The 13,736-nt window shown below is 44.2% G+C and overlaps 1 protein-coding gene across 2 annotated transcripts in view; it reads right to left on the reverse strand.

Moving 5' to 3' along the window:
* TTC31 (tetratricopeptide repeat domain 31) overlaps positions 1-13,736 on the reverse strand; it is a 214,820-nt gene that overhangs the window by 175,799 nt on the left and 25,285 nt on the right. For both annotated transcript variants that reach the window (XM_085642905.1, XM_085642906.1), the window contains exons 3-6: positions 10,778-10,883; positions 3,609-3,844; positions 1,086-1,169; positions 373-462 (exon numbers count right to left, since the gene is read on the reverse strand). In XM_085642905.1, the coding sequence (XP_085499031.1) occupies positions 373-462; positions 1,086-1,169; positions 3,609-3,844; positions 10,778-10,883 (516 nt within the window). The remainder of the gene's footprint in view (positions 1-372; positions 463-1,085; positions 1,170-3,608; positions 3,845-10,777; positions 10,884-13,736) is intronic.

The following is a 13,736-nucleotide window of genomic DNA, read 5'->3' on the forward strand; positions in this document are numbered from 1 at the left end:
AATAGGGAGAGATCTTGAAAACACATACACTGATGGAGTAGTTAACCAAAAAGCAGTTCCACAAAGGTGAGCAGCGGTAGGACAAATTAGCTTGTCAAGAGAATGGTAAAGAGGCTATGCTCCAATGGAAGGGGCAAACACAAAATGGACAAGAACGTAATTAAACAAGAAGCAAAGTAATAAGAGTAGCAATAAAGCCAACCAATGGTACGCAATGGGTGTGCTCCAAGCCCTTCTTAGTAAACTTACAATAGATTGTTTTAAAACCAGACTGTTTGTGCATTCTAGTAGGCTTCACCTAAAAAGACCGTGGCTTTCGTGACATAACAGGGTAAACCCGAAACAAAAAACAGAAAAATAGAGGCCACTCACCGGTTCGTTTCCCTTTACATCTTTTATTTCTTTTTTTTTATTCTTTAATTCTTCTTCTAATTTTTGTTGACGTTTTCGGTCCTTCTGCCTCTGTAATATAAAACCGAATTCAAAATGGTGATCTGTGGCCAGCTGCAAGTACTAAGTGTAAGTAACTAAGTGAAGAACAGTGACATTGCAGGACAGAAAACCGAAGCACTGTGTGCTGCGGGAAATTAACACTTGAGTCGGACATCGCAAAAAATACCATACCCAGGGCCAAACAAGCACTGGCAATGTGCGATGGGATACCGACGTATATACCAGATGGTCCAAGACGCACTGTACGCAGTGGCAAAGGGCGCACATGCTGCACAGTGAAAGAAGTGGTGTGCTGGACACTTGAGCCAGACAGCCCACAATGTACCAAGTACAGTGGCAAACGAACACTAGCAATGAAGCCTCATATGCGGCTGGATACAGATTCTCATGACACACGGTCAGAGAAGCACAGTAAACAGTAGCATAGGCTGCTCATGCTGGATGCTGCAAGAAACAGTGGGCGAGATGGCATATGTACACATAACCCTGACAGTCGGAGAAGTAAGGGTGCCAAAACAGGCAGAAGCAATGAAGCATTGTGTGCAGTGGCATAGGACGCTCATGCTGGAGGGTGAAAGAAGAGCCATGTGAAGTGGCTTATGGACACGAGCTGTAAAGAGGGAACCAATTACCTGCTTCTTAAGTTTCTTCTTTTCAGCTTTATTTTTCATTCTTTCTTCTTCGTCAACCAGCTCACGTGCAAGCCTTTCTGCTTCCTGAAAATTAAAAGAACATTTCATGATGTTGCAAACACTGATCTCCTCTTTCAGACAACAAAGCTAAACTTCTGCAAACGTGAGCCTCCTACAGAAAATAAAACAAATGTCTGTATCCGGTCAGCCGTTTTCACTACTTGTAATATATTTTTATGTCATAGACGTTTATCAATCAACAATGCCCCTATGCTGTGATTAATGCGGTCCATCAATCCCTGCAAACAGTCTACAAGAAAACCTGACCAATGGGAGAATGGTTTTTAAAACTGTAAAATTCAATTGAACTCTCTAGCGCCTGCAAAGACTACAACAGTGCAAGTGAGAAGAGGAACCTATAAAGGAGATTTTAAGAGCAGTTTTACGGATGACAGGGACAAAGCAAGGCGATACGGCGCTACGAAGTATAAAGCCTTCCCAGAGATCAGAATAAGAGTCAAGTGACAACGAAGAACAGTTTCAGCTCATACAGAAGGCCGACTCTACTCATGACAGCAACCACTCTTTACAACCGATGTTAAAAAGCAAAACACCACTGCATGTACATCTGAAGGGCAAGAACCTAAAGCTGCAGCCAGGATAGTCAGGATGCAGGCAGGACGCTGGTAATGCCTGTGCCTTAGCAGCTATTTAACATAGCTTGAGACATGGTTGCTCCACCACTACGGTCCAGGCGAGTAAGTACACAGAAGCAAATGAGGTACTGATGGATGCCCCCCCACCCCTAGAACGAGGATTCAATGAACAGTCCATGCACCCATACATGAACACCAATCAAGTACAGGATGTCACAGAAGGGACCAAAACTGCATAAGGGGGACACAATGCACAGAACACTCTTTAATGGGATACCAAAAGGCAATGTCAAGAGCATGCAATGTGCTGTGTAAAATATGCTTAACAATCCTATGCGTCTGGGGCTCATTTTTAGGTCTCGCCTAGGAGGTGCTAGTGCTGTCTCTTTGAGACACGCTGTATTCAGAATAGGAGTATGATGTTCTGCCCACCTCCGCCCATCTTTTTAATTGGTTCCTGTCACTGACCTATGTGAATGTGGCTTTTCATTGGCCAATAGGCTTAGTAGTTCCTCCTTAGTACCGCTGTTTCTTTTCTAGTAACCTCCCATGAGGACACCCACTGTTACATACGTTGTTACTCTAGATGTTTTAATTACAGCCTCGAGCACTATTTTCTTAAACTGTTTTCTCCTGCATGCAACAGAAGGTTAATTACAGCCTCGAACACTATTTTCTTAAATGGTTTTCTCCTGCCTGCAACAGCACGCAAGAGAAAACCATTTAAGAAAATAGTGCTCAAGGCTGTAAAGCTTTTTTTAAATATTTTTTTATTTTTGTCAAGCGTGCAATGCTTGCCAATATTGGCGGCCGCAGTTTTATTTTATTTGGGGCGCCGAGCCCTGCATGCTTTTTTCCTGTTTATGTCCTGTGCTTACAATGTCGGCACCCGCACTTTAGCTGCAAAAGAAAAGAAATAGAAAAGCAATTTTTGTATTTACTTTTGTTACAAAGGCAGCACCCACGCTCTAGCATTAAACATTTTAAGCTAAAGCGTGGGTGCTGCGATTGCTTCAAGAGTAAAGCTCAGTAAAAGCTCATATTAACTTTGTGTAGGTATACCTGTTTTAGGATCACTGCACCAAGGCATTTTGAAGTACATGAAGTAGTACTCCAGAAGTACTAACTGATGTACTTCTAAATGCCTTTGTGAATTGGCCCCGAAATGTTCAACTCCCCATCACTAAAACTGCAAAGCTAGCACAGTCGTTTCTATCTGCAAGAACTCTATACGAGTATTCCTCTAATATTCCTGTTTAGGAAGTTTGGTGACAGTTCACAAAAGCGTTCAAGAGCATGTGGAGTACTTCGGGTACTCAGAAGGGCCTGCGTCTTCTTCTGTGACATGGTTTAGGGGGCTGGGTGCCTATTCTTGAAATCAATGCACGCTGTATTACTGTCCGTTTGCAACAAGTAGCTTTTCCCATTCATTTTGGTATCAAAATTAATGCAGGTCATGATTCTATCAACAGTTCACAGTGACCACAAGATGACTTGAAGACTGCGTGGTTCATATGGATCTTGTGGCACGTAAGAGGATTACAAAATCCTCACTCGGCCGCAGGGTCGGTGACCTGCATGGGGTTCGACCTACTTGTCCAACCACAAGAGACTTGAAGAACTTGATTTTTTTAGTGTTGATAAATTTACTGGTACTAGTTTACCAACCTAGAAAGGATGGAAAATCAAGGAGACCTTCCGGGTTTTAAACTTCTGACTTAAATCATAATGTGTCAGCGGGGAGTGTTTAACTGAGCGACCCTGTAGAGACAATTTACAAATCATGATCTAGCAGGCTTTGCCCATAGGATGAAACAGTTTCAAGAAAACAAAACAAGGATTGCCAGCAGTCGACAACACCACTCACCTCGGGTGTAACTTTATGTGGCAGGGGCATCGTAAAATTAATGAAGGGGTTGCTGGATGGTTTTGGTGGAGTCTGAGAGGACAGGAATGCTCGCTGAAGTCCGCAGTAAGTATTTGTGCCGACATAATTTGATTCATCCTCATCATCATATTCATCAGAGATATCTAAATATTCATCGTCGTCTTCGTCATCATCATCATCATCCGCTTCATAATCAGGGTATCGCTGGCCGTGATCTAGAAGAAAGGATACAGCCTGTTAATGCAACAACTCATATTCCAACGCTTCTGAGTTGAGGCTGCCTAGGAGGTGCACGAGGTCAGCGGTGAGTTACAAAAAAGTAAAGAGCTGTTTGCATGTGTAACTCACCTGAAAGTTACACACATGCAGTCCTAGCTTTGATTATGAATATTCGCAATCTAGATTTGTGATTATATATTTTCTTTACAGATAACTGTGCCCATCAGAAGTGGGAAATGGTGTTACAGGGTTGGAAAATCCTCCTCAGCCATAAACGAACATGTTTATAGATATTCACCGACCCCTCTCTAATTTCTTCCCAAACTGGAGAGGTTTAGAAGCCTGACATGGGCAGGAGTACAACGTTTTCCATGGCAGGGAGAGTGAACTTGTAGTCGCTTAATAGATTTTGGCATGAGCAAATATATTCGTAGTATATTTGCATAAAGACAAATGAAATGCACAATAGTTTGACAGGAAGATAGATTCAGGCCTTTTGTAAAACTCATGTGAATTCCTGAAGATCACAAATGTACCAACCCCCGGACATCCTCTGCAGGTCACGGCTGGGATTTGGGCTTCAATTTGGTTTTGTGCTGGACAATGTGGTTTGACACTGATTCGCCATTATTATTTCATTTTTTTTTTTTTTTTAAACAAGTGGCATCCATCAGACACGTTTTACTAAAAGATGCCTCAGATATCGTATCAAAAGTTAAGCAAACCTTTTTCCAAATTGGAATTTTTTTTGTGCATATATTATTTTTAGGTCTCGCCTGAGCCAGCGCATGTGCTGCGAGACATTTAGTTAGTGGGTTTTGAAAGTGCTACCACAGGCTTTTTCTGGACTCAAGCCTGCGGTTATGCGCGCAGCCGCCACCTGTCTTTCCTCCGTCACGGGTCATTAAGTGCATCGCGATCACTTTTGCGGCCGTGCCAATGCTTGTTTCAAGATGCTCTACAGTTTCTGGCCCTGGCCACCAGATAGCAACATTTCTTAGGATTTGTTAATAGGAGCCTGTGGACTAGGAGTACCATTTACTATGGTAAGTAGAGACTTTTTAACATCTGTAGTGTGAAATCGAATATAGCTCTGGTATTCTCATAGTTTTCACTGACTTGCTCTGTGCCCGGTTTACAAATGGTTAATATTCTGGCAGACTTCTGCTGACAGACCTACTGCTACACCAAATGTGTTTAGTTGCTGATTTGTTTAACCGTGGTGAAATAACTCTGCTCATGGTGTTCTTCTGAATACTTCTGTCCCATTGTGTTACGTCCAAGTCTGGCTTGCAGAGCCGGTACTGCACACGCATGCCCTCGTCATTCTGTGGATCCCATGTTCCAGTTCCATTTTCTCAGTGCAGTGGAATATTTTCATTACGAGGCTTAGGTTTCTACTCCATGCAGTGCATCTTTGCACGAGCGGAGCGTGTCAAAGGTGGTAGACACGAACGCGCCGGTTGGCTTGCATCAGTTAGCTGAAAGGCTGCCTCCCCTCACTGCACTAGTTAACATACTATGTAACGCCCCCCCCCCCATTCAAAACATAATTTTCTGGGTACGCCCATAGAGTGCACATTCCACCTATGCACATGTGCACATCCCTATACTGGAGGCATGTTTGGCGCTAGCATTGCAACGCTCTACCATCGGCCGACTGTTCACTGGTTTGTATTCTAGCTTGTCACGTCAACAACTTTATTGGGTACCGCCTTCCCTCGCAATGCCAACTTCGTTAACACAGTATGATAGAAATCCCAAGGGTGGGAGTTCATGTCACCTGAAAATATACAAATACCAATGTAGTTAAAACGTAATGAATTGATATCAACTCAAAAATTAGGTTGACCAGATAATCGGGCTATCATATGCAGTGATTTAACATTGGATTACGATAACATCGGTAATCCAGAGTATGGCAGCAGTGTATAGTGTCACAAGAACTCACTGCACCCTAACCCCTCTTACCAGTATCCGTGACTGGTTTGTGTTCACCAGTAATCTATCAGCAAAATGTAAATTGGTTGCTTTTGAGATTACACAATGCAAAGTCTTCACATAAAAGGCCAGTCCGTAGCCCAACAGTCCACAGCATTTGAATAGATTTTCAACATGGTCCCAAGTTGCGCATTTCCTTCCCGGTGACTGCTTCATGCCATCTCCCAAAGTGACTTCATCGGACGCTTGGTGCAGCTAGTTATTTATTACACGCGCCATGTCGTCATTCCTTAGCACACAATAAGCTGTATATACTACATAAGGTACAACCTATAAATATTAACACGCTTCCAACTGCCCCACGCAAAAAAAAAACAACACAGGCAGGGAGTAACTTTTAATGTTGTATAAATATTTCTAAAAAACAGCAAATCTCACAAGATACATTCGAAAAGCAGTACCTTACTTTTATTACATACATCTTTACGCCCTTTCACTGCACTTTATAATTTTAATACACTAGCTAATACATCTTTAGCTAACTACAAACTTCCATATAGCAGACACGTGCCTTGCAGCACTGTTTACTGTCTGCGAGAAACATTCCTTTTTCTAATCTATCACACCATCTATTGTGTGTTCTCAATTAGCCGCTAAAACAAGCTTGTCTCGTTCGTATACCTCAAGCTGCGCCTTTACCCCTCCCCGTAAAAGCTTCCCTGACAATTACAAACAGCCAGACTGAAAGGCGCCTTTGGTGCATATGCCCGTTACATTTCCTGTTTTACATTTCCGCAAATCTTGTAATACTTTCAGATCAATGCGAAAACATTAAAACAAATAATCTTACGACACGTTCTATTACTGTACAAACAGCCATCTTAAACTAGTAACAAAGCTACAATAACAATCTTGTCACCGGACATTACCCTGCACGGCACGGGCAGCACTAGCCTTATGCTAGTACGCTAATGCACCTTTTATTTTGCCTTTAAATACAAATTATTTCTTCCATACTTTTCACAAGCTACACACAGGTTTTGCAGCACTTTTCCCACCAATTCCCAGGATAATTTGTAACACATACTACACAAAATACAGTTCAACCATTGCTTCCTCGCTCGTCTCGCCTCCCCCCCATCTCCACCTTCCTCCTCCATCACGTCACTGGCGATTCTAACTATACACATGCATTGTACCAATTTCAAGTCCTTACAACAATGCTCACATTTATACCCCATGTCCTATTGCTAAAAATACAGCGGTTTACACTAGTTGCAGTACTTACAAATATTTTAAAATAACCCATTGCTCCACAATGTAACACGCTACCAACTGCTCATAAATTACTACCTATTAAACAATGCGTTTGCTACATTATCTCCCCTACATACTTTTTTAAACCCACACACATTAAGCACTTTGCGATAACATATGTTAATGTCCAAATACCTCATGCCTACAAACACACAACACACAAAAAGCATTTTCAATGCAATAGGTCTTGCATTTGTGAGAGATTGACATATAGGCATTGTAAATGCCAACGACTTTTATTTATGCACTTTAAAAGCCTGCAAGCACATATAAATATGCACTTTGTACTTATAGTCCTTGCTTACGAAATGCACAGCTGCCAGTAAAAGAGACAGTTACTAACAGCCTTGCTTCTCGTAACCAACTACTACTATAACTACAAAGTGTGTGTTTATGCACTCATTGCAGGCTTTCAAAACACATACAAAAAAGGCATTAGCATTTACAATGCCAATAACTCAAACTCTCGCAAATGTGAGACCTATTGCCAGGTGTTCATTTTCATCGTTTTACCAGTAGTCTCTCCCCTGGTCTCCTCCACCACACCCTTGTGACCCTCTTTACCCCTAGCCTCTGACACAAGTCGTGCCCTCCTCCACTTCATTTCTTCAGCCCCCTCCTCTTTTGGACACTCGCATTCAGGGGTGGATTCCGCCGAATATTTTCTGTCCCATTTTATTTTCATTCTTCCCCTTTTCTCTCCCTCCCATCTGTCCCCTTAACCAATTTAGATCCCTCCTGATTTCTTTACATGCACCTGTCTTTTGTTATCTCGGTCTCTTTGCTCCACTCACTTTTCTTCTCCTCGATTTTTACCATTCCTCCCCTCTTTCAATAATGTCTCTTAACTCACTCCTCCCGACCCCTTACCGTCCCCACTTCCTTCATCTCCGGTTGTACCTTCCCCTCTCACTCCTCCACATTTTGTACCATTCCCTCCTCAATCTTTGCCTTTATTTGCGTCTATCTTAGAGTCCCCCCCACCCACACTCTTTTGCCTCCTCAGTCAGCTTCTCAGCCCTTTTGTATATCTCTGTACCCTCCTCTATACCCCCCTCTCTTCTTTAGCTCTCTGTGGCTCTCCCTTCACCACCCATTCTGTTGCCACCTCCTCTGTGTTTATCCCATTTTATTTCTTTCTCGCTCTCTAGCCTTCTCCGCCTGTGTGCCCTGCTCTTTACACCAACACCCTTTACGCCCCATCCTGCTCCCCCTTTTTTACAGCCTACACCTGTCCGGTTTCCTATTGTCACACTCCCTCCTATGGCTGCATTCGCTCTCCTCCTTTCTCGCAAACCTTCTCCAGCAGTTCCACATCCGTATTCTCTCACTTCCACCTCTTTTCTCCGTTTGATTTCCCTTTACATCTTCAATTAATGCCCCCATACGCCTTCCCCTCACCCTCAGTCCTCCCTCCTCCTGCCCACTCATGTTAACTCAGTCTTTACTTCCGCCCACAAATTCCTACCTCATTCCTACCTCGGCCCTTCCTCTCTTGACCCATCTCGGCTTCCCTACAACCCCCTGAGGTCTCTCTCACCCCCACAGCCATAGATTCTTTCCTCGCCCACTTCACAACCCTTAACTTCCCCGAAACCACTCGCACTACCCGTTTATCCCTCACCCTGAAAATGTATTCTAACCCTCTTCCATATCTTCCCTCCCACACCCCCTTTCACTGCCCTCCCGTGCTCATTTGTCTCCGACACCAACATTCTTTGAGTCCTATCTTGCCTTTACAGCCCTCATTGGGTCCCCATCTCACTTCCACGCCCCTCATACGCTCCTTCCCTCGTGCATTCATGCCCTCCTTTTACTACCCGCCCCATCCTCACCGTGATACTTCGCCTCCCTCATTCCTCGTCTCCTCCTTTACCACCTCAGCACATCCTTCGTAGCCACGCCCATTCCTTCCTTCACCTTTACTCTTCATTCCTTGTTCCTTCCACTGCGTTCGCACACCAAGCATGAAAATGCTCATACAAAAAATGCTAATGTCCACATTTATAGAATAAATGTATCCCACAATTTACAGCACCAAGGATATTGTGTTGGATAACTTCAGCACAATATCGTTGGTGCAACAACATCAACTGTTGCATGGCTAAGCACTTATAAGTTACAAGGTTTCGCCATGCAATGGCTGATGTTGTTGCACCATGGATATTGTGCTGCAAAACGAAATACTTATAAGGTCCCAAAAGCGAGACCTATTGGCTATGCCAATGCTCGTTTTTCTTATGGATGGGTCTGAACCAGGATGCTGGTGTGATCTAAAGAGCCATGATGGATTCAACCAAGATCTATGACTGGGGGTGAGTGCCTGAAAAGTTTCAGCACTCCGTCCATCATCTTCTTGTGTTTGCTTTATTTTAAAATCAAACTATCAACAATACTGCTTTGAGGATTCTGCAGGTTTCTACGTATGATCTGCAGCATTCTGCATTACAAGTAATTCAAAAGGTCACATTACGAGAGCATTGTACATATTGTTATACTAGTTCCACTATAAGAGTGAGATTAGCTCATTCATGCCCTAGGAGTGTTCACGTTAACAGTAAAGGTTTTACATTAATGAACCGTGAATACAAATTTTAAGAGCTTACTAGTCGTCTTTCATAGAGCCATACTGTGGTACTCTACACTGGCAGCTAAAGAGTTTGCATCTGTGTGGCCTGTGGACAAATAAACAGTATGTCCTGGGCATCGGGAGAGGGGACTTATACAACCTGCCTGCAGAGTGTTAACAGATTTAATGAGGGCACCCATTATGGCGACCTTTCCTTATCCATCATGGCACGTACACATTCATAAAGGCCTGACCAGTGAGCCAAACCCTCACTCTGGTTGGAGTGAAAGCGTGAATAAGACAGAACTAAAGGAAAGCTGGAGGGTAATGAGATCTCAACTGAATTCAGACAGTACAGAATCCTGACACTGGTACTGAGCTTTCAGAAAAGGGACCTCCCAGCGAAGCAGCCCTGTGGCTGCTGAAGCGAAAAGTGTATTTGGTGTTCTGGGAATGGGTGTTGACTTTCTGCTGGTAGGAGGTGCTCTGTGATCTCCATGTGGCTAGTCATGCTGGAACAACTGCATCTCTTGGGTCTTATCAAGAGCGTGTCTGACAGCATCTCTAGGGCCATGTATCACACTCCTTACATGGCCACTGACTCTGGGGAAGAACTGCTCCCTAGAAAAGGTGGATCATTTGCTGGTATTCTATGCTTTTTTCCTCTTCGCTCAGCTGATGTTGTCACAACTCCACTGAAGGCAACAAACGCAGCACCAGGAGAATTATGGAGCACCTGAGTTTAAGACTGAAGAGTTCTAAATATTAATTATGTTTTGGGAGCACAGCAGAAGCCAACAATAATGCAGAGAAATAGATCTGCAGCACAGTCTGCATCAAGGTGGCAGAGTTCTCTCTCTCAGTCATGGCTTCAGCCCAACTGCATTCCACCCACAGAAACTGGTCACTTCTTCCAATTTAACAGTCAAGCTCAGATGGACATTTTTGTAAAGAGATTAAGACTTTCTTTATATAAAGTGTTCTGAGGCCATCTGGTGCTTATTAATCTTAACAAACCCTCTCTGGTAGAGGCAATTTGTGCTCAGGAAGAGAAGGTCTGGGTCAGCATTGTGGGGTTATAATCACAGAAAACTTAACTTACCCAGCTTTGTCATTATCTCGGCTAATCCAAGTGAATTTCCTTGAGACAACTGTTGTAACCTCTCAGGGTCGTTCATGATCATCTGTTTAACGATGTCCATCATATTCTGGAAGAAGAGCAGAGCAACAAGTGAGAGGCGCCAAACCTTGCCGCAGCCATGCCAAAAGGTCAGGTCAATAGCGAGCAGGGAAACAACAGAGACTGGGCAGAGCAGCAAGGGAGCAAAAAGCACCTTTTGGAACAAACAGCAGCCAACAGCATTAGCAACTATGGGGCCTTGCAAACAAGTATAATTTATTTACAGGACTGCAGGGGTTAGCAGGGCAACAGAGGAACGGGTGAGGAGCAGGGGTGGGGTGAGAGGAAGCATCAGGTGGAGGGGAATTTGAGGGGGGTAATTAGCATGAGAGAGAGCAAGAAAACAAATTCACTCTCACAGATTCCAAAATGAAAAAGGAAATAGTTCCCTAAATGTGAGCAGTGGAAGAATACAAGTCAGCCAATCAAGAGGACGATAAAGAAGCTATGCCCCAAGGGAGGGGCAAACGAGCCGAAGGCAAGCCATTGAATAAGAAAGCAAGCAAATAAGAGTGGCACTAAAGCCAACTAATGATGAGCAACAGGCGGGCTGTAAGCCGGCGTACGTTCTTCATATGGTCCGCTAGAGGACTTTCATAAACAGACATGCAGGAGCGGTCTTTAGTCTAGACCTAGAAACGGCCATTATCATCTTTATTAGCCTGCGAGAAGGAGCCACAGAAACGCAACAGTTGTTACTCAATAAAAGTGTAGGTCAATCAAGCTCCCTGCTGTCGAGGTGGTTGTGGGTAGCAGTCCTCGCCACTCTACGCATAATGGTTTCACCACGCTGCCAGGGATGCACCTCTTATGCCAGCCAAGCACGCCCACGCACAACCGGCTGTGGTCTTCTACAACAAAGCTTTTGTAGAGGGTCTCTGAAAGAGAGGCCAGTGCCAAACAGCATTCAGGGGTCTCCCACAAGAGGCGAAATGAAGTGGCCCTTGCAGAGTAGGAGGGCACAGAGGATCAATACGGGCCAGGCTGCCGTTTCACGATCTGCAGCAGAAGGACACTGATGGATACCTTCCCAATGACAAAATACCATTTCGATGTTAGTGTTTTTTGTTTTGTTTAATATAGCACAAACATCAGCTAGCAGGGTTTCACAGTGTGGCACAGGAGCCCATCTCATACTGACTGAAGGCATAACAGATTAACCGTTATTTACAGCACGTGTGAGTTCGAGGTTTACAGAGGATTTCAGTACAAGAGTGTATGGGGTAGAATGCGAGGCACTGAGAAGCAGCCCACCCTTTAGACTGCAACGACGACAGTGTTGGCCACTGCATACAGATCTGAGACTGGATGCCTCAGTCTGAGGCCACCTCGGTTCCTCGAGCGATGCAAGCTATGGTGCTTGCATGCTTTGGCTGATTCATGGCCCTGAAAAGAACTATTTCCAGATGTAGGCAATCCACCTTTTCTGAGTGGCCTCCCTGGATTTTATGTCTTTTGCTGGAACCTATACTTTTGTTGGATTTAGATCTATATGCAGTTTAACCTCCTAACCAGTAGTAAAGTGCCTGTGCTCTCCCCTTAACCATGGGTAAAGTTGGCTTAATCCTAATTGGAACTTTTAACGTGCCCATAAGTCCTCAAGTATATGCTGTAGAAAGTGCACCCACGACCTGGAAGTTAAAGTGCCACTTGTGGGTTGCAGCACCTATTGAGCCATCTACTACAGTGGCAGTGCTAGTACGGCTTCAGGCCTATCCAGTGCAGCCCGAGTGCTGCAGTGTAACCCGTTAAATAACCGTCCTTAACAGGTAAAAACCTCCCTTTTAAATAAAGTAAATCACTCCCATGTAAGCCTTGTAGCCCACAATGTAGGGTGTACGGGAGTTCAAAGTGGGACATGTGGAAAATTTGTATTATCCGGTTTCTACTGTGACATGGCCAAAAAGCTATTCTCACTGTGGCAGGCATAGCTTTCCTGTGTAGAAAATCAGAGTGCAGATTAAAATACCAATACTCTATCTATGAAATGAGAGTAGCTAGAAAAAAAATGTATATATCTATTTTTAATAGTTATTGAAAATCCAACTAAATGGTGAAATCATATTTTTAATAAATATTTGGAAAGAGTAACTTTAAGTAAGTTACCTTTACTCTGACGGATGCTGATGGAGACTATATTGAATTACATTTTCAGCAACTTGACTTGAAATTCTCCCAAGAGCTACGCAATAGGACATACTGATTGGCAGGTGGACCCGAGAGAGATGGGATGACTCCTCTGAGCTCAGCAGAATATTCAGGGTAGGAGATGTGAGCATCTTTTTGACCCTCTGAAAGGGATCAAACAGTACAAAGGAGCAATTACTGTGTATCTCCTGCCTGGGCACTGAGGGTCCCTGCTTTGTTTCAATAGACTTCTGTCTTCTGGTTTGTCATGGGTCCAGGGTCAGCTTCGAACTGGATTTTAGTTAACCCTGGACGGTGAACTCTGCTCGCTGAGTTTGCCAAACCCGCGATACGCGGAGCTCACGGAGATCCGAAAAACTCCACCCCGCGGAGTGGCGTTTTTTTCCTCGCTTGCATTCGTCAAAGTCAAGTTGGCAAGCGCGAGTGAGGAAAATCAACCTCCCGGGGAGAATTTTCCTCGTTCGCGATTGTCAACAAGTTCGCAAGCACGAGTGTGGAAAATCAACCTCCCGGCGAGAGTTCTCAACAGGGGGGGCTGGGGGAGGCGGGGTCAGGTTTCTCATTGCAAGAAGTCGTGTATGCTCGCGACCACTCGCATTGAGAAACTGCCTGTTCGCGTTGAGAAAGCTGCTGCTCGAGTAAAACTCTACTCGAGCGGCAGAAAAGGAAAGCTTGCGCTGTACATGGTGCCGTTCGCAATTATTGCACAGTGCGGACAAGCATCCGGCACTGT

Source organism: Triturus cristatus, chromosome 2_2 (genome assembly GCF_964204655.1).
Source record: "Triturus cristatus chromosome 2_2, aTriCri1.1, whole genome shotgun sequence".
Classification (NCBI taxonomy): Eukaryota; Metazoa; Chordata; class Amphibia; order Caudata; family Salamandridae; genus Triturus; species Triturus cristatus.